This window comes from Anabrus simplex, chromosome 4 (assembly GCF_040414725.1).
Source record: "Anabrus simplex isolate iqAnaSimp1 chromosome 4, ASM4041472v1, whole genome shotgun sequence".
Classification (NCBI taxonomy): domain Eukaryota; kingdom Metazoa; phylum Arthropoda; class Insecta; order Orthoptera; family Tettigoniidae; genus Anabrus; species Anabrus simplex.
The window spans coordinates 249054927-249076564 of NC_090268.1; the positions used below are offsets into that span (position 1 = coordinate 249054927).

Sequence of the window (21638 nt, forward strand, 5' to 3'; positions counted from 1 at the left end):
CCCATCGTCGCCATAAGACCTATCTGTGTCAGTGTGACGTAAAGCAAAAAAAAAATTCACCACCATCATTCCTTGGTCAGCCTCTTCAGTTCCAAGTATGAGGGCAGCCCAGGTCGCTGATAATCTGCATAATCTGCTTATTGTAATCCAGTCTGGGTCTGTCTTTTGCATTGGAGCCTTTGATGGTGCCCTCCAGTAAGGTGGCCAGTATACAAACAAAAACTGTGCAAAATTGAAGAACTGTGTCCTGTTCAGTCCTTCAACTGGGATACCATCTTCAAATCATTGAGAAACTTAGCGCTTTGCCGTTGCTAACGCTCCAGAGCGCTAAGGTTTTATGACAATTTAAGAATGTAATATTTGGGTTGTTCTGTATTGGCTGTACAGTAAAGAAAAATATATACTGGTAATTATTCCACCTTGCTCAATACAATACAATACAATGTGTCTTACAGGAAACTTTCAGTAAATTCACATAACAGGTACAAGTTTTGGCCCCATTGGGCCTTCTTCAGCCTTGAAAACAAAAATATAAAGTCTACTGAACACTCAAAAACATAACAAAACAATTAAAACACACACGCATTGAAGAACATATACAAGCACTCATTCTACAAGACTTGATGTAAGAAAATTGTGAACAAGGATATAGGTATCAATTTGTAAGATAGCATTAAAAAAAAAAATCATGCAGAAAAGTCTATTAGTGATATCTGGAGTCACGATAATAGTTTTGATGAACTGGAAATCATCTTCTGCTGCTGCTTTGCCTATGTTGATGAACTAGAAATATGGGAAAACAGTGCTGTTCCAAATCACGATTTACCTTCGAGGAGTTCAGATAAAGATGTTTAAAAACTATGTGTGGGATGGGAATTTATGAACTTATAGCAAAGCAGATAAATATTCATGCCATATCAAAGAAAATCAAAAGGAGAAAAATGTGGCACTGTTCACACTACCTGGCTGGATATTAATGCTGTGATAATTTAGAAAGAAAATGCAAATGAAATGACATTTATATCTTTGTTCATTTGAATTTTATGTTAGTTTCTTTAAAGGGTGGCATTTATGTTGTCATGTCTGTAGGGAGTTAAATTTCCCTGTCAGAAAATACAGTAATTCCAGCTGGGCAGCCCCTCTTAAACAGGGAATGGCAAAGGTTTAAAGGGATACAATTCTTAAATGGGAAGCCAAATCCTCTTGTCTGCTTTGTGTATGAAAACTTACTATACTTGAAATATTTTGATAGTTTTTCTTATTCTGAGCAATGTTAATGTTTTTTAAAATTTTATTTTATTTCAGGTGTTCCTTCACATCTGTTCCTTTCTTGATGCCAGATTTATTGCATGTTCAATGAGATTTGTTTGCAAACATTTCCATGTTATATTATCAGACGAGTTTGTGTGGAAATCTCGTGTTGGAAGACGTTGGAATAATGCGTACCCACCATTACCAGGTAGTTACAGTATTTATACCGAATGTTGATTTTTCAGAAAAGTAACTTTTTACTACAGTGAATTTTGAGAGCAAAACTGTGTTTTTTCCCTTCACTATTTTAATGATTACCAATCTACATATTCAAAATACTAGTTTATGCAAAGCTTATTGGAGTAGGCAGAACAAAAATTTCAGCTGTAATTTTTAAACATGCCCACTTTAGAAGAGGAACATTTAAGTGTAAAGAGTTTTCAATGTGTTTGAAAAATTGATATTCTTTGAGTATCTCACACATCCTAGTTCTCATTAAATCAATAAAAGTAAACTTCCACTTGTTTGATACTACCCCTACATTTGCTTTAAGCAAATGATTAGAATATGTTTCATTCCTTTCCTACTTAACTTTGCTTAGGTGAAATTACATAGAATTATCTTTTCAAAAAAAGTCTTAAAATACTGTAGTGCCTTTGTTATGCTTAAAATAAAACTAAAAATATAAAAATAAATCAAATAGGTGGGTTGGGTTGAATAGGGCAGCAAAGTGAGAAGGTGTATATCCTGACTTAATTTAAAACAATTTCCTATTCACTTAAATAGATGGATTTTTTTTTTTTTTTTTGTATATTGCTTTTTTTTGTTCATATGTGAAGTGTGTTTTTGTGTTTTTCTTAGTTCATTTAAAAAAAGTTTTTGAAAAGGACATTTTTGTGTTGATGTTACATCTTAATAGAAAAGACTACTCTCTTCAGCTGCTCTTATTTTCCAAAGTGAGTGTTGTCGTTTTATTTAACTTGGTGTAACTGGGCCTGTGGAAGTTTTGTTTATTAACCCTTTGAGAGTCAGGTTTCTTAGCCTACTGCACACCCCAGAATTTAGGTTTTTGCACATGGTTGTAAAACAACCCTCAAGAGGCATTATATTTTAAGGAAACTAATGAATTTAACACTGTGTGTTAACAAGACATCAAACATCATTTTTAGTAAATTTATTTTGTATGATAATCCTGAAAACAAGGTACAGGGCAAAGAGTTTTGTTGCACTCCTTACAAAATGTCAATTTCTGAGGATTGTTTCATCAGTGAAACATCCTGAATTTCCGAATGTCCGGCTCCATGGCTAAATGGTTAGCATGCTGGCCTTCGGTCACAGGGATCCCAGGTTCGATTCCAGGCAGGGTCGGGAATGTTATTGGTTAATTTCACTGGCACGGGGCTGGGTGTATGTGTCATCTTCATCATCATTGCATCCTCATCACGACGCGCAGGTCGCCTACGGGAGTCAATTCAAAAGACCTGCACCTGGCGAGCCAAACTTGTCCTTGGACACTGCTGGCACTAAAAGCCATATGCCATTTCATTTCAATTCCTGAATTACTGTCATCCAAGTTAAAAGCGGTTGGTGTGAATTGGTTACTTATAGTCTCGTTTTCCCAAACTCTGTGATTACTAGGTGCTTTATGTACCTTCGTTCGTTTCGGACGTGACGGCTGTACGACCTCATCCTCGCTTTCATTTAAGTCTTCACCACTTCAATTATTTCCAGATATACCTCCTACATCGTCTTCATCACTGTCTTCAAATACTCAACAATCACTTTCATCATTCATAAGAATTTCACGAACTGTATCGTCACTTGTAAGCAAGTCAGTTCGACTGCGCAGCCATTTTCAGCTGTTTGCAATTGACTCTCTAAAGCTGAAGACATCCGCTTAAAAACATCTCATTTCCAATGCTCCCCGTGGTGATAACAGTAACCTAACAACTTCAGAAAATAGCCAACAGACGTCAGGAGCTATCCATTTTTCAATTGTTGTCCAAAAACATACCGTTACGAAGATATCACTTGTAATTCCGACACGCAATATATTGCGCCGTAACCACAGCGGCACTTACTGCTACACGCAATATATTGCGCCGTGACCTTCAAGGGTTTAAGGGAACCTCTGAAGCTGAGTGCTGTCTTATTGCTGTTATGTTATTGAAACAAAAAAAAAAAAAAGGGGGATTGTTTTGTATTGTATATTAAAACCCTTTAAAGGGAACCTAGTATTTAAATAGATGGTGTCTCACCTTGATATGTCGTCAACCTACTGTGTCCTTGGAGGGGTCTAGCAGCAGCTGTTGTGGCTTTCCGTCTAGTGAAATAACGATGTATTCGCTCTGAAGCTTGCTCCTCAACTGGGGAAGGCAAGGCTGTGAAGTGGAAGGAGTGGCGCTTACGGTCACGGTTTCCAAGGGCTGCAGAAAAGGGGGTAGGGGGAATAGATATTCGGGGAGAACGGAGGTATTATTTTTTATACCTAATGCTTCGAGATGTGCAAGTATTCCTTCGTATAAGGGGTTCTTCCCATTAGGCGCCGTTCACACTAAGGCGATATAAGATAAGTGATATATAGTAAGGAATATATTGCGAAGATAAATTGCTAGGAAGGTTCATGACACTGGGCGATAAATCGGCACGATCTGGGCAATAAAAAATTGGTGGGAACACAATTCTCACTACATCAGTTACAAATATGAGTTCAAACGTTCCAGTGGCTTATTGGTTCAGGCGTAGGATGAGAAAACAGAAATACTGGGTACATCCCTACAATCTTACCAACCTGCACCATAGCTCGGCTGTTGTTTCTCAAAAGCTGTCTCAACATGAATCAAAATTCAGAGAGTTTTATCGAATGAATCCTGAAAATTTTCATTTTCTGAAAAGCCTAGTGTCACGAACCCTTGAAATAAAAGATACACCCTTCAGGAAGGCCATTTCTTCAGATAAAAAACTTCTGATTACTGTAAGGTAAGTAGATATGAATATAAAAAACATTATTAATAAAATTTAGCAGTTTTACTTTGATAATTTTTACATATCTTTTTACAAATTGTACCAATCAGTTCCACTAAATTAATGAAAGGTATTACAGAATTGTCTTCTCTTCTTCCCATCATGTTCACAGCTCGAAATATCGTACGATGCTAATCGCTGAAGAGACTAACAAGCTGCACTTCGGGAGATATGTCGCTTGCGATATGTTGTGCAATCGCGCAGCTGTGAACCTTTTTTGTCGCCTCCCTTTAGATTTCAAGTATCTGTCTGTGCGTGTCACGTATCGTATATTGCTTACAATATATCGCTTATCTTATATTGCCTTAGTGTGAACGCGGCCTTAACATTAAGGTTATTGTCCTAGTTACCCTGTTAATCTAAATAAATCTGTATGCTTTCTAGTGCGTTTAGTAGACTGCCTTTATTTGTTTTACATAAGATAGTCCGATCTTGCTCTATTGTAGTGAATTGATGACTTGCGTTGATTTTGGTTGTCCATAGAGGAAAAAGTTTTGTCCCTCTTGGGATTAACGTGTTTAAGATATCTTATTTTAAAATTACGTCCAGTCTGTTCCATGCAAGATTTTTCACATTGGTGACAGTTCGATTTGTACACCCCTGAATTTAAATGATGGCCGGCCCCGTGGTGTAGGGGTAGCGTGCTTGCCTCTTACCCGGAGACCCCGGGTTCGATTCTCGGCCAGGTCAGGGATTTTTACCTGGACCTGGGGGCTGGTTCGAGGTTCACTCAGCCTACGTGATTAGAATAGAGGAGCTATCTGACGGTGAGATAGCGGTCCCGGTCTAGAAAACCCTCGCGCTCAGAAGTGCTTCTCCTACGACCATAATCGGGCCTCCTGGTGTAGATATTGTCCTCTCTGTAACTTTCAACAGTTCTGTACACGTTAGAACAAGATGTGCCTGTAACATCTGCTATATAGTGTATACTGCGCCCATCCTCCACTAATGCTATGACCGTTGCTGCGTTTTCAGGTGAAAGAGCCCTTATGACCTGACTTAGAAGCAAGACAAACTGTTGTAGACAAGCCGTAATGTCCACAAAAATAAACGGCTTGAGAATTCACAGCAATAAACCTTAAGACAGCTGTTTGTGTTTATTCTTGTCAAAAGCAGGAAATGGCAATATTGGTGTGTTTGTCACGTTGAATAATGTTAATCAGTTATTGCGCTGAAACTTCTCAAATAGGCTAATTAACTTACGATACATTGCCATATTGCTGTAATGTCATAACTAGGGTCCGGATATTTTTGAAATGCATATGCAAATGCATATTTTGAATGTTAGTGCATATACAGACACATTCTTCTCTTTTATCGATTAAGATTTCTGAATGAAATGAAATATCTAATGAACTCTGTATGTTGTACATCCCTTGGCAACATGAGAAGCCTTCCCCGATCAAAGAAAGGGCTTTCAGATTCGTAATACCAGCAGGTAGATGGATAATGACCCATTTCACAACAGGTACTTCTTTCTGACATTTGTTTCTCCTTAGAGTAGCCTCCCAAGGTTTGCTTAAACAAGTGTGTTCATCTGTTAACTTTCTGTTTGTCTATTGCAGTGTTTCACCAGATTAAACTGTAAAAATGCCTACAGATAAGAGCTCTAGGTCTTTTTTAATTAAACAGTGGACTTCAAGCAATAGTGACAATACAAGTGACAGTGATGTAGTGTACTGTGAAATGTGCGACAAGACGGTAAAATGCAATAAAAAATGTCAAATTGAACAGTATTCAAAAACAACTTCACATCTCAGATTAAAAGAACAGAGTAAGAATACGCAACAGCTGCTTTTAACTGACGTGAAAACACGGTGTGAAGTTAGTACATTTTCTGCTGATATTTGTAAAGTTTTTGCATGCATCAACATTCCGCTACATAAATTGAATAATCTACATCTGCACTCGTTTCTTGAAAAGTATTGTGCTAATCAAAGCATACCAGGCGAACCTAACCTTAGGGAAGAACTATTTTTTACTTTCACTGCATGCTTCTGTTGTTGATTCGATACGATCTGATATAGGTGGGAACTGTGTTCGGATATCGGTAGATGAAACACCCAATTCATGTGTTCGATACATTGCGAACTTCACAGTGGGTAAATTATGTTTGGAAGAACCCCGCAAACCTCATTTACTTTTGTGTAAAGTGTTAGAAAAAACCAACCACGCTACAGTTGCAAGATTTTTTAACAATTCCCTGAGACTTCTGTGGCCTAGTGAATTGGAGAGTGATTGTTACAAAGTGCACGTTTTAGTCACAGACGCACCTTCGTAGGGTATATGTTGAAAGCTGGTCAGTCTAGGAGTTTTTTTTTCTTTTCCAAATCTCTTCCATGTCACATGTTTGGCGCATGGATTGCATCGTATTGCAGAAGAAATATGTACCCTCTTTCTATCTGTCAACAAAGTAATTTCAGGTGCGAAACAACTGTTCCTAAGAGCACTGGCTCGTGTACAGTTGTTCAACAGTCATCTGTCTCAGGTTTCTCTTCCGCCGGAGCCTGTACTCACAAGAAGGGGTACTTGGTTATCCGCAGTATCGTTTTCCCAGGAGAACTTTAATCAAGTGAAAGATGTAGTTACAAGTCTTCATGATAGTCATACTGTGTGTGTTCGTGAAGCAAAGTGCGCTTTTAAATCTGAAAATATATATAAAGATACCGGTTTCATTCATGTGCATTATTTGTCAATTTCGAAGCGTTTAACCCGCCATCGGTATCGTTGTCCGCGCTTACGCGAGAGGTAGCGTGTATAGGGGCTCCCTAACATCGGCTTGGTATATGATTTTAGTTCATATACGAGCTCTTCTCGGCAGTTTGAATAAATTATACTAGTATTTGGTTATTTAGTATATATACTTACATATTTGTATATATCCACAATTGTTTATTACCTAAGTACTTGCTACTACAATTTCGACTCATACACTGTCTTCGTTCTTTTAGAAGGTAATTATAATTTTGTTTTAACAGACTGGTTTTATGTTAACTATTTATATAAATTTACATAACTATTACTTAATATTATGAAAAGTAATAAAAATCCTTGGCATTACAAATACATATTACAGTACAAAACAAATGTTAACATGATTTGTAAACCTCATTATTTTGTATCATTGTCCTGTTCACTCATTTCTTTCAACTTCTTGCGAAAAACATTCACTGCATACTACTTTTGTTAGTCCAGTGTGCTCTTTGCACGTTGAGCGTTTGCACGCATCACAGCGAGCTGACGTAAATCGGTTTTTTCGAACTGGGAGTAGGCGCATCTTGGTTTCCGCCCGGGAACGTCTGAAAATATATACAGTAAACACCATAGCTTTTTTTGGTAATAATTATAAAAAGACGTTTTACAAAGTGTTCAATTAGATACTTGTAAAATTGTAGAAGTGAGAACTTACCTGGGGCTGCTGGTGTCGCATTTCTGACGGGAAGTTCTTGACCAAAGATATTTTTGATGGAATTTCTGAGACCAATTGACAGAACATCGACTAAAGCACGTCTTCAACAGATGTGGCTTTACGATTTCCAGGGCAAGATTCTTCAATCCAGCTCAAAATAAGAGATTCACTAGGCCTGTTAGCCATTATAATTTCACTGTGATACTGTTTACTAAAACATTACACCAGCACGGAATGCGCAAAAACTGTGACGCCAAAGGTATCGAGTCTAGAATGCTCCTAACACTGCCTGTGACGCGACCGGTATCGTAGCGAGGCGCGGACTAACACTCCAGACAGAACGCACGTCCCCCACTCCTCCACGTGACACGTGTGCGTGAATCATCGCGTAACGAAGGAAAACATGTGACTCATAAACTCATTTGAGAATACCTGGAGTTTGAAAAGTTTGAGTCTTAAACCAAAAAACTTTTCTTAATAAGGAATGTTTTTGTTAGGGGCTACCTAACAACGATACCGATGGCGGGTTAAGGGCCTCAAAACTTGTGGTGCACTCCTACACAAATCCTTCCAGTTAATTCAAAACACCATCAGTTCTATTACATGGTGTCTGACACTGGAGAAAAAATTAAAAAAGGAAACTTATTGCTGTGTTGGACTCAAACCCAGGACTGAAGAAGATTCTATTCATAAGCAACTACATAAGTGAAATCAGGCAGTCATTGCCAGTGTACAAGTATTGCCCAGTTACGTCCGTCGATGTAGAACGATCATTTTCAGCGTATAAATTATGTCCGACAACAGAAAATCATTGACCCCTAAAAACATTGAAAATTGTTGATAATCTACTGCCTTGCATCATTTTTCAAGGAATGAAACATGTTTGTCAATTTAACACTGAGTTAAAATTAAATAATGCATTTGGTAAGTGTATTTTGTTTTATTTTCGTGCATATTTTCAACATTTTTAGTGCATATGTGCATGCATTATTTTGCAGTTTTTAGTGCATATAAATCCGGGCCGTAGTCATAACATTTATTTTATACACGATTTCAAATGGACTAACATTACATTTTTTCTGAAATACGTCGTATTTCACTTTTTTTGCCAGTGTGTGTAAAATAAAATAAAATAGTAAACGTCATCTTCATTACTCAGTTGATAAAACTATGTAATTATTCTTGACTATTACTTCGAATTACGGGCATTTGCACACAGCTTGCCTACAATAATTGTGAACCTATGTTTCTCTCAGCATTTTCTCTGCACTATTATTTATAAAGGCTTTCTTTGCCTGTTCATACTTTCTTTTGAATATTGTTGTTGCAATTGCTTTCATTTCTTCTCCTTTTTTTTTTTTTTTTTTTTTTTTTTTTTTTTTTTTTTTTTTTTTTTTTTTTTTTTTCACCGTGAACTTCAGTACACTCTTCCTCATTTACTCATAAACTCCATTTTGTCACACTCAATGCAGTTGAATGCTAGAGGCATCTCATTTGGAACTCGATAGTTATTTCAAAACTGACCCAACTCCTTCCATTGTGACCTTCTTGAAATATACCCTAAATCAAATATGATAGTATTTTTACTTTCCACTTGGAGTTGGAACGTTATCTACACATACAAACATGTGTCCCAAGTTATGGTTTCAATAAATGCATTAAAGTAAATTTTGCAAAAATGTGGAGTTGGGATGTTTTTGAATTCAGAAGTACCAGGCGAGTCGGCTGTGAGCTTGCATCCAGGAGATAGTGGGTTCGAACCCCACTGTCGGCGGTTCTGAAGATGTTTTTCAGTGGTTTCCCATTTTCACACCAGTCAAATGCTGGGGCAGTACCTTAATCAAGGCCATGGCCGCTTCCTTCCTACTCCTAGGCCTTTCCTTTCCCATCTTCACCATAAGACCTATCTGTGTCGGTGCAACGTGAAGTCAATTGTAAAAAAAAAAAAAAAAAGAAGGAAAAAGAGAGAGAATTCAGAAGTTCAATTGGAGAACTGTGAAATACATGTTGGAATAGTAATGTAACATACATGTGTAACTGTGGTAGAGTATGTGTTGATGGTTCCTATTGAAATTGGGAAACAATAAAATGATAGAACAGTTGCATTTGCATATGAGGGTGGTGTAAAGAATTAGACAAGCAACGCTATTGCCATGGTCTTGAAGTGTGGACAATCGATCGATTCCACATTTGAGTCCCTGGAACAAACATAGACATGTCATAATGAAGACCTTTTATTTTTTACAGAAGGAGCATAATTGCTGTCGAGTTCAGGTTGTAGAAGGTAGTTGCTTATAAATGGAATTAGAGATGAGACATTTCACTCAGTGTTCAGCTCTGAATGGACTTTTACAGTTATTTCACTGCTTTACAGCATTGTAGTACTCACAAACTTCTCTGATGAAATCAAAAATAACCTTGAGAAACTGACATTTTACAGCTTTATAACAGAAAATTGTGGCCTGCACTGTGAGAGTACACAACACAAACATGTTGGGCAGACTGGCTGTCTAGCGCTGTTGTTCCGAAATGAGAAGCGAAATGTTTTACCCTTGGTACATCGTGTAAATTATGGCTCATTTGATATTGCACACCACCCTTTTCTTTTTAAGCTTACATACGCTACTCTAGCTCCATTACTTAGATATTTCCATTTAAACGAGATGTGAACAGATTTTGCCAATTATTTTAATATAACAATTTGTTCATTTTTCAGACTGGCACTTGTACACCAATCAGTACTCTTGATTTTAACCTAAAGTAATTGCAATAGGACTTCATCATACTGATCTTAGTAGCTGGTATGGTGGAGTGTTATCCTTTTGAGCTCAAGTTGGCAGGTTATTATTTTTTTTTACTAGTTGCTTTATGTCACACCGACACAGATAGGTTTTATGGCGATGATGGGAAAGGAAAGGCCTAGGAGTGGGAAGGAAGCAGCCTTGGCCTTAATTAAGGTACTGCCCCAGCATTTTGCCTGGTGTGAAAATGGGAAACCACGGAAAACCATCTTCAGGGCTGCCGACAGTGGGGTTCAAACCCACTATTTCCCGAATACTGGATACTGGCCGCACTTAAGCGACTGCAGCTATCGAGCTCGGTAGTTGGCAGGTTTGATCCTGGCTCAGTCTGGTTGTATTTGAAGGTGCACAGGTATACCAGCCTCGAGCTGGTAGATTTACTGGCACTTGAAGGAACTCTTGCAGGACAAAATTCCATTGCCTCAGCATTTTCAAAAACCATAAAAGTAGATAGTGGGGTGTAAATCCAATATTACTTTAAAAAAAATTATTTTACACCTACATTGGAGCACTTTAATTAATCCATATACATTTAAGTCTTAAGAGTATTAGCTACAAATTTGGCTTATGTTTCTTCTGCTCCCAGAACCTCTTCATTTTTTCTGACCTGGCTGCCCTTTCTTAGTTCGTGTACTGCTTGGGTGTAAAAGTTTCTTGTTTAAGTCTCAAGTCTCTGTTTCTCAGGATCTTCTTCTCTTCTCGGTCTTCAATTTGCTGCATTGTCAAGCCTAACTCATCTAAATCATCTTGGACTTCTTTGAACCAATTATTCTTGGTTTTACTTTTCCAAAAGTAATTGAAAAGATGTTTCAGTACCCTGGTTTCTGGTAGTCTTGATTTGTGGCAGAAAAATGAAACCCGCCTTTTCCGCATTGTCTGTTATTGACTCATTTTCCTGGTATACAACTTCATTAGGTAATAATCGCCATTGTCTGTCTACTTGGTGTGTTTTTGTTTATGATTGTTCTAAAGATTCTTCCTGTCTTCTGTACTTTATCTGTTGTTGATTTGGTATTCAAATTTAATAGTGTGTCACTAGCATAGGTTGCTTCAGGTTTAATAACAGAGTTGTAGTGTTTGAATTTTGCATTTATCAAGAGAGATTTCTTCTTGTATGTTGACCGAGTGATTCGTTGTGCTTGTTTCAATTTAGTTGTTCTGTTTTCTACTGATACTTTCTCGTTAAGTTCCAAGTAATAATCTCCCTAAGATACTTCAATTTCTTTACAATCTTAATTTGTTTGTTATTGTTCGGTGTGATAGTTGGTGTTTCAACCTTGAAGGATGGCATCATATCATTCTTTTCAGATGAGATTTGTTTGACTTTTGCTGCTATTTTTTTGAGTTCTTCAATTTGGTGTTTAGCCTCTTCCACACTATTTGCGAGCAGTGCAAGGTCATCTGCAAATGCCAGGCAATTTGATTTTTTGCCAATCTTGATGTTTGGTTGGCATTTCTTAGTCCACTCTTGCATGATTTTCTCCAGTGTGCAGTTAAATAGTAATGATGAGACCGTCACCCTGTCATAGTCCAGTCCAGATTTCAAATAATTCAGACAACTCCCCTCTGAATTTAACTTTTGATTTAGTGTTCTTAACGGTAATTCCAATAAGGTTAAGTTTTTGGTGTAATCCAAATTCCTTGAGGATTGTAAGTAATGACTCATGATGGATACTGTCATACACTTTCTTGAAGTCAACAAAAAAATGATGAGTAACGTTTTGTTTCTCACTCTTTGATGTTTCATGATCCACTTAAGATTTGATCTGGACAACTTCTTCTAGGTCGAAATTCTTCCTGATATTCTCCAAGTTCTTGATCGAGTTGTTCCTGAATTCTTGTTAGGGTAATTCTAGACAAGATTTTATATTTGATATATCAAAATTGTAAATAAATGTGATATATCTCTAGATTATTGTGTGCTAGTTTCCCTTGTTTATTTTTCATCATGAGTGTGGGTGGAGTATACTTTGATTGATATTGTCTAAATGTCTTGTAATAGTCCCTTGTCTTATGTTGTTTGAATGACTCATCTATGATGTTTAGGTTTTCTTTTTGATGGTCTCTTTTGATTCTTCTAATTTCTTTGGCCGCTTGTCTTCTAGCAATGGTTAGTTCTTCTTGAGATTTTTTGGTTTTCTTTTGTTGGTCATTTAGCCATGCTTTGTGCCTTTTCTGTATTGCCATATCACTTTCCTCATTCCACCAGGCGTTTCTTTCTCCTTCTAATAGGAGCAATATCTTTGGCATTGTTTTTCAGTTTATCAATAATTGTTTCCAGTTTGTCGCTTAGATTTGTTTTGGATCTCTCTGAATGTCTGCTAGGTCATCAGCCCAGAGGCTGGTTGATCCTCAAATAGCACCACCACCGGGCGAGTTGGCCGTGCGCGTATAGGCACGCGGCTGTGAGCTTGCATCCGGGAGATAGTAGGTTCGAATCCCACTATCCGCAGCCCTGAAGATGGTTTTCCGTGGTTTCCCATTTTCACACCAGGCAAATGCTGGGGCTGTACCTTAATTAAGACCACGACCGATTCCTTCCAACTCCTAGGTCTTTCCTATCCCATCGTCGCCATAAGACCTATCTGTGTCGGTGCGACGTAAAGCCCCTAGCAAAAAAAAAAAAAAATAGCACCACCAAAGGCTATGCAGTTATAGGGAAACTGCAAAAACCAATGGCAGAGCCCAAATGAGGCATACTAGGCAAGATGAGGAGTGAGGTAGTTTGCCATTGCTTTCCTCACTGGACCAGAAGGTGCTACTGCAGCACGACTGATCCTATGAGCAACACTTTTCATAACACAGACACTAGTTGTGCTCCAAATGTCATTACTCAGCACCACCCATACCCCAGCAGCTTCCATATTGTCACAGCCATGGATGAGACTGGGACTTCGGTGGAAGGTACACTTTGCTCTGGCCTGGGCCAAGAGATGGATACAAAAGTACTGCATCCATTAAGAAATGGCAACAATGCATTATTTATTAAGTAGCTGGGGTCATATTTCCTCCTCCTAGTGGATTTCGGTGGTTTGTATTTTGTTCTTGGGGTTAACTTGATTTTTTTCGTTTGAAATACAGTGGTCGGAATCGATGTCTACCCCACGAAGGACTTTGGCATTATAGATTTCTTTGTGGTACTTTTCATCCATTGCTAGAGGGTCTGTCTGGAACCCACCCATTTAAACATTAGGGCATTTCCAGGTCATTAACTTGTGCAGTTTTCTCTTAAATCTTGTGGTTTCAAGAACAAGCCCACGGTCTATGCAAAGTTCAACTAGTCTTTGAACATTCTTGTTTGTCAATTTATGAGCTGGGCATTTACCTACCACTGTGTGATACTTTCTTTCTTATCAAATTTTTGCATTGAAATCTCCAAGCATTATTTTAACGTGGTTATCAGAGATATTTGATATCAGTTGGTCAAGCTCTTCCCAAAATATTTCAGTTTCTTCTTTATTTTTCATATTTTTGTCATTTATTGGGGCATGGACATTAATCAATGTATATGTTTTGTTTTCTACTTTAATTGTTAAGGTTGCCATTCTTGGGGAGTTTGATGAGAAGTCCTCCACTGAATCTAATATGCTGGTATGGCCCGGAAATCCCATTCCAAATTGGGGGACATTCTTCATTACTCTTTTTCTTGGAGGTCCTTTGTAAACACGATATCCTCCAGATTCAAGTGGGTGTTCCGAAGTTCCTGAAGGGCTGTTATTAGAATCCTGTGTTGATTCATTACATCTGTTAAGTGTTTCAACTTTCCAATTTTCATTACCGAGTTAATGTGTAACGTTGCAAAGAGAGAGAATTTCCCTGGTTTACTGAATTTAAGTCTGTGTCTGCTTTTTGTCTGTTGGGCTTCCAGGTGCTCCGACTCGCCACGATCTTCTAAGTGACACCCCACCGTATCTGAGTGGTGTCTTTTCTTGGGCCTATGATATTGTATATCAAAGCCGGTGGGTTCTTTCATTAGAAGACTCTCTATGTTTGGTTGGTTGTCTGATCATTGATCAATGTTCTGACTGTGGTTAGGATTCACAATTCCAGATGTGATCTGGAAAGGTGATTAATGAAATATGGTGAATGAATGAATGATGATTAATGAAATTGTGGAGTGTGTTTGTCCGTGAGAGCTATTTTATTTTGCTCAAGTCTGCCAGTAATCCAGCGAAGACCCCGTTATCCACTACCTGGGATGCGCCACGTCGATGTATCACCTCTCTGCCTGCTACGACAGCGTAGTAGGTTCGTGGCAATATTACTTTTATTAGAAATATGATATAAATGGTAAAGAAAACCTTTATTCGGCTTTGCCCACAGTGTTTTTGCCTAAACCCGTCTGGTGGCCGTGATCGTTAAGGCGTTAGTCTAAACGGTCTGACAGCGAGGTTAGCCGGTTCGAGTCCTGTTGGTCGAAAAAATTTCACCATCAGAATGTTGGCCGGCAGGGTAGGGGAGGTGGTGGTATACAATTTTTAATCACTAGATTGCGTGCCAAAAGCCTGGATTAAATTCCAAACCTCTCCGTAGTGCTCATATGGAGTGAGGGCATATGACGCTGTTGATGGTGATTCGTCCATCGGATGGGGACGTTAAGCCTTGAGCAGGTCCCTTGGTGCTATTCGACAGGAGTAGGCTATGTGCCGACACCGGGTTTCACCCTCTCCCTGCTATCATATATCACATCATTCATTTCATCTCATTAACTCCTCTCATGAGGTTGACGTCAGGAAGTGCATCCGGTCATAAAAACCCGCCACAACATATTCACCTCACCACATACCCGACCCTGTAGGAAAACGGGACAAGGGTTGGACAAACAACAGTAAATGTTTTGCCTGCAGGGTACAGATATATGATACATTATTACATAACTTTATAGTGATTAATTGGCCAATAGTTGTTAGGTGATTCTCTTCTGTGCTCAAGATTGAGATCAAATCCTAACATAATCAGGTGACATTTTAGGAGAGTTTGAAAATGCAAGAGACCTATGTCAGATTTACTGATATGTTAAGGAACCTCATTTCAAATGTACTCCAGCATCACTTAAAAGCAGTTGAAGGTGTGTTAAGCACATAGCACCATCAGGTATGGTAAATTCACCACATGCACTTCTTTGTTACAGTAAAATCTGAGGAATTCAGTTGGATGAAAGCATGTACATTAATTGAAGAGGAAGATAAGAAATGGAGCACAATAGGTGAAACAATGCATCGTGTCACACTTAAAGATGTCCATTTTGCCTGTGTAGATGCAGTACTACTGATGAATGTAAGTTTTTAATCTTGATTTTTTGTTAATTTGTTTAGCAAGATGCATGGTAATGAATTCCTAGTATCAAATAAAGTTAATCTATATATTTAAAAAAGTATTATCAAACAGTTTTGTCTGGTCTAGACAGCCATTCTACTGGATCACTTAGTTTCTTTTAATTCTCTCCAGAATTACCTGCAGATGAGCAGTAATAGGTCTATTTAAGTTCAGTCAGCTTTGAGTAATCTTAAAATCAAAGAGAGAGAGAGAGAGAGAGAGAGCGTTCCAACATAGCTCTGAAATACGTGGATCAATTTCAACCGAACTTGGTACACATGTGAGTCACTATCTCAACCAAAATACTGTGGCAGTAAGACACCCCTAGGGTTGGAGGTTGGGAGGTAGTCACATATAACAATAATCTACCAGTATTGGTGTCGAATCCACAGTTTTCAGGATCGCTGAGATGAATGACACTCCGGATGCTATTAAAGGCCAAGTTCATCCCCCATCGGGAGGGAAGCTAGAAGGGGTGAAAAAGTGTGTCCAAAATTTCTGACATTATGGATGTACTTATGTTCCAGCATAGCTGTCAACCAAACTTGTTACACATATGTCTTACTATCTGGAAAAAAATTACTGTGGAGGAATAAAAGATCCCTAGAGCTGGAAGAGGGGAGGGGGTGATAATAAAAATAATCTATAACGACCTATAATACTGTCGAGTCAATAGTTCTCGAGATTACTGTGATGAATAGTGACACTCCGAATGCAGTTTAAGTCCAGATTCAACCTCTATCACAATGGAGGAGTAAGAAGGGGTGAAATAGGAAATGACTAAAATTACAGAGATTATGGGTGTATGTTCAAGCATAATTCTCAGGCAAACTTAGTATCCAGATGACTTACTACCTGGAAGAAAATTCTGTAGAGGTAAGACAACTCCTCGCACCCCTAGGAGAGGTAGTGACACACAAAATTGGTTGAATACTACCAATATTAGCTCATAAGTTATGAATTTCAGTCTGGTGTTGATGCCTGTGCCAAATGCACATAAATTACGAGGAACATGGGGACATTCACTTCACACCGAATTAAACAATAGATCATTACATCTGAAGGAAAGGCTGCTTATTCAAGTTGTGAATGTCCCCTTCAAGCTATATAATATAATCTGTTACTCATATATACTATTCAACAAGGCATAATTTGTAGATCACTATACAGACAATGAATATAAACTCCAAAATTGATTCAAGAGGTTGTTATAAGGACATTGACATAGTTGAACACCAGTCACAACAGTTTTAATGTGCCATTTTAGTTTCAACTTTAAATGTGTAGTCTGACATTTCATAACTGTTTTAGGTTTAGATTTTACTTAAGACATACCAATTTGAAATTTTTTATTTGTGGTTATATGTATACATGTTTCCAATTTGATCATGGCTGAAGATGACCTAATGAAGCAAGGTTGAAACTAGTACCAGTTATATACAGTGATGCCAAAAAGTTCAGAGACACCTGTATATTTCAGACTCGAACAGACTGTTCCTATAGTTTTAAACATGTGATGTATTTTAACTACAAATAATGTAAAGTACTCTAATATCGTATTTGTTTGAACATTTGAGGACTGCAGCTCAAATAGTTTACGAGTTATAATTTTTTTGTCTTTTATGGCCACCAAAAAGTAAGCTTGATTTTGAAGGAACCAAGGAAGATAAAAGCTATCCAACAATGCATGCTGATTGTTATGTGGTTACTAGGAGATAACAACAGCTTTAAAATGACCCCTGTTTGAACGCCTTAAAGAAATTATTACTCATTTTGCCATCATTTTAGTAAAATTACATTTCTCGTAAATTTTAGGCCTAATACCACCTTTGAAATACTGCAACGTTTGAAAGGAGGCAGCTAGCACGATGAAGTTTTCCCGGCTGGCTTCCGTGTGGTGCAGTGGTGGGGATACAGCTGCGCGTGTAATCATCTGCCTACAGGTGTTCATTCCTTTGTGCAGTTTGGAGCCTGACTGTTTGCTCAACCTTTTCCAATTAGCATTTTTGTTCAAAATGAGTCAGCATTCTGTGAGTGTGGACACAAAATGGCAAGTTATTGGTACGTACAAAACCGGAATGTCATACCGATCAATAGGAACTGCATTAAATGTGTCTAAGACTTGTGTGGAAAACACAGTGACGCAATACAAGGAGGGCGGCACAGTGATCGAAGCGCCTTGCAGTGCACGACCGCGTAAAACCACGCCTAGACAGGACCAAAAGCTGGAAATCTTAAGCTGTAAATACCGTAATGCCAGTGCAAGTGATCTTTTAGGCATACAGTAAAACTTCATTAATTTGAAGTCGTTGGGATGCAAAAATCGGACTTCGAATTACGTGATTTTGAATTAACCGCCAACACGTAATTCGGAAATGCCAACCCTTGCGGCGTCGCAGTATATTCTGAAACCTGTTACTGCATGCAATTAACCTTGATTCACAGTTTAAACCTCTCAAATGCCACGGAAAAAACTATTTCCATAATGTATCCAACAAGGTGCATTTACAGTATTCAAATAATGCACTTGGATAACTCACTGGCAAACATAGCCTCACGCAATGAAATCAAAAGAAAGAAAACATGATTCAAAGACGAGGAGAAATCTATACTGGCTCCCCTGTGCAAGTGCTTTATTCATTGGATTACTGTACTGGATGAATTTTAGAAGCGTTGTACTTGCACGGAAAGTATCCGATGCCCTTAAAACATCGCGGCTTATCGAACTTTCCTGTGACGGGGGAAGGAAGTCTCTCACTTCCGTGTGCGGTGTGCACCGCACAGCAACACGTACATTTCTCGGCTGGCAATTCTCTCCTTTAACTCTTTGAGTGCCGCGTGCTATTACAGTTTTCCTACCGCTGAGCGCCAAGGCCAGTTTCTGTTTTTTGCAAGCTTTTGTTTGATCACTCACAGTTCAGTGGTTATTGTAGGTAGAAACTTGAAATTTTAGTTATTTTTTTACTAATATTATTGCCTATACGAATAAAGCCTTACTCAGTTCATTTATGACCATTAGTAAACATTCGGCTGCCAAAACCCAAAAATATTAATTAAAAATAAAACAAAACAAAAGTTTACCAATAAAATTTAGGTAGAACAATTTTTTTTAACCCTTTCCACTCAAATTATTTGTACGTCCTGATTTCTCCCAACTTGCATTTATTTCTGTCAGCATTCTTCATATTTTATAACCTGGTGTTAAGTACTGGTTGTAACAATATATACACGAAGAAACTACAAAATTTATGAATGTATGGTATTTACATGACACAAAATCTTGTTTTTCACTTTCTTAACGGTATGCCTTGAGTGTGTGGAAGCGTTCAAAGCAAATGCTTGGATGGAGCCCTGCTTGCTTATCCAACCAGTCTGCACTAAAATAATCCTGCATTTCTGCCTTACTGTTCATCCCCATGTGGATAATTGTACCAATAAATGCCTTCAGCTCTTCTATTGTCAGCTTTCCGAGAAAACCAGATAGATCTCTTCTGAAGTGGAGTATTTTTTGCTGTAATTTCATTTCGGCAAATTTGTTTGTCTCATGGACAATAGAGGTTATCAACTGATCAGTAAAAAATAGCTACCAGTACTCTAGTTCTATTTTAAGTCTATTGCCACAATTTATGAATACACTGACTAATCTGTAAGGAAATTTGGGTAATCCTGCATCACCCGTTCTCCGTGATCTCCAAGGTATGTTTGAAGTCAGCACTGTATGACTGGGACCGGGATGAGTCAGTATACTATCGCCTCCTCCATGATTTCTTGCGACGCTGATATCAATATCGTCATTTGAATCACTAATAGATGCATTACTTTCATCGCCAGATTTAAAATTTTCATCACTTTAATGGTCATTATAAAACAATCAGCCAAAATAGATGCAAGAATCTCAGCTTCGGTCAGACTGTGCGCCGCCATGTTGCTTCACGCGACTGCTTTCCATTGTCAAGGAAAAAAACGGAGCAATTTTGCCAAGCAGAGAGAAACTAAAACACACCTATTTGGTTTCTTTCGGTTTCCGGAAGGGACCAGCACTTACAAAACGAAGTACAAAAGCCCTGGCATTCCAGGTAACCTAGCAACGAGCGGCAAAACATTGTGTCGACTCAGGGTCGACACACGAGCTATAACGCTGAGTGACGGCTGTCGACCTCAGGTCGACATACGAGCGGAAAGCGTTAATACATTGCAAACATATTTATTGAATAGTACAACCTATTATGAAGCTATATTGAAAATTTCATTCATTTTGTGCCTAAAATAAATCTGTAGTAAAATTTATATTTATAATTTATATATCCAAATGAGCCAAAAATACAAGTCTAATTACACTCGTTTCGTTTATATATATCAATACTTTACAAATAAAAGTATTTATAAAATCCTCCTTATCAATTCAAATCAACTCATCTGTTTGATGAAACAAAGCCTGTACATGTTTCAGCTTATTCTCAAGGCCATCTTCAGTAGCAGAACAATTATTACATAACACAAACAAATTAAAAATCTTGATGAAGTGAAATGACAGTGATCATGATTAATGAATTAAAAACATATTGAGGTACAAAGTCCTCTCGTCTAATGGGTCGTTTTTGATTGTCAAAACTTGCTGACTGTTAAAATGAGAACACTGTGCTGAGCAGTGTAGTGAGACAGGTAGTGCCATGGATTAAAACGTGTGTTACATCTGTAATGAAAAAAGGAATTATGAGTGGATGAAAAACAAATTAAAAAATAATGTAAGAAAATAAAACTCATTTAACTTACTTGTAAATAAAAGTTATCGTCTCGAATGGAAATGACCTTGTCAGTCTGAAGTCGCATTGACAACTAAGCTTGTGTGTGGCTTACCGTGTATCTGTGCCGATGCGACATGTATAGACTTTGTTTCATCTAACAGATGAGTTGATTTGTATTGATAAGGAGGATTTTATAAATACTTTTATTTGTAAAGTGACAACCGTCAATACAGAATGAGATTTATAACTTGCAATATATATCATTACTTACTAAATACGGTACAAACGTCTTTTACATAACACTAACATAACATACTACCACCACTACTACTACTACTACTACTGCTGCTGCTGCTGCTGCTGCTAAAAATTCAGTACAAGTATATTTTCCAAGACCTCTCAAACACACTTATGTTTTGTCAAGCACAATGGATATATTATTATCATTTTCACAGCAATAAATGAACAAGTAAAAGATCGAGAGCAACTAGACACAGAGCGGACAAGTTGCACAGCCGCGCCAAGTAAAGCATGCCAATAAATATGCCTGCTGATTAGACTAATATACTGGAAGAATGGCCTTGAAAATAAACGAGGCCGTTTATTGCAAAAAAAGTCTTTAACTATATTAGGAAATTCTGGAAGGAAATGTCTGTTACTTTTAGTAATAAAAAATTAATACTGAACTCCTTTTGAAAGGACGTTGGCATTTTTCAGATGAAAACCAAAGGGGCTTTCAAAAGGACGTTGTCTCTTAGAGGGTTAAAACCGTAAGTCTGTTTGGCCTCAGCAAATAAAACAAACGAACAGTGCAGTTTGATCGGCATTGACAATATTGTTTGGTGCGTATGAATTGATTATATAAGCCACGCTTTTTCGCCAACTGTCGGCATCGCCAGTGTTCGTGGATTCTACCTCTCCACACACTGCCTGTGCTGCCTGCTACGTGATATTGTGGCGTTCCTTAAAACGCCGAATGCAAAATAATTACGATTCCACTCAAACTTAGCAGATATGAAGCACACTGTAGACACGCCAAAGTGGGTGAAAGTGCGGAAAGTTATCCCTACACATTCCTTAAGACATGTTCTT

The 21638-nt window shown here is 38.0% G+C and overlaps 1 protein-coding gene across 1 annotated transcript in view; it reads left to right on the forward strand.

Moving 5' to 3' along the window:
• The window catches only part of LOC136872627 (F-box/WD repeat-containing protein 9), a 244320-nt gene that overhangs the window by 82875 nt on the left and 139807 nt on the right, over positions 1-21638 (forward strand). Inside the window, exons 5-6 of the mRNA XM_068227228.1 lie at positions 1306-1459; positions 15617-15762. Coding sequence (XP_068083329.1) covers positions 1306-1459; positions 15617-15762 — 300 coding nt within the window. The remainder of the gene's footprint in view (positions 1-1305; positions 1460-15616; positions 15763-21638) is intronic.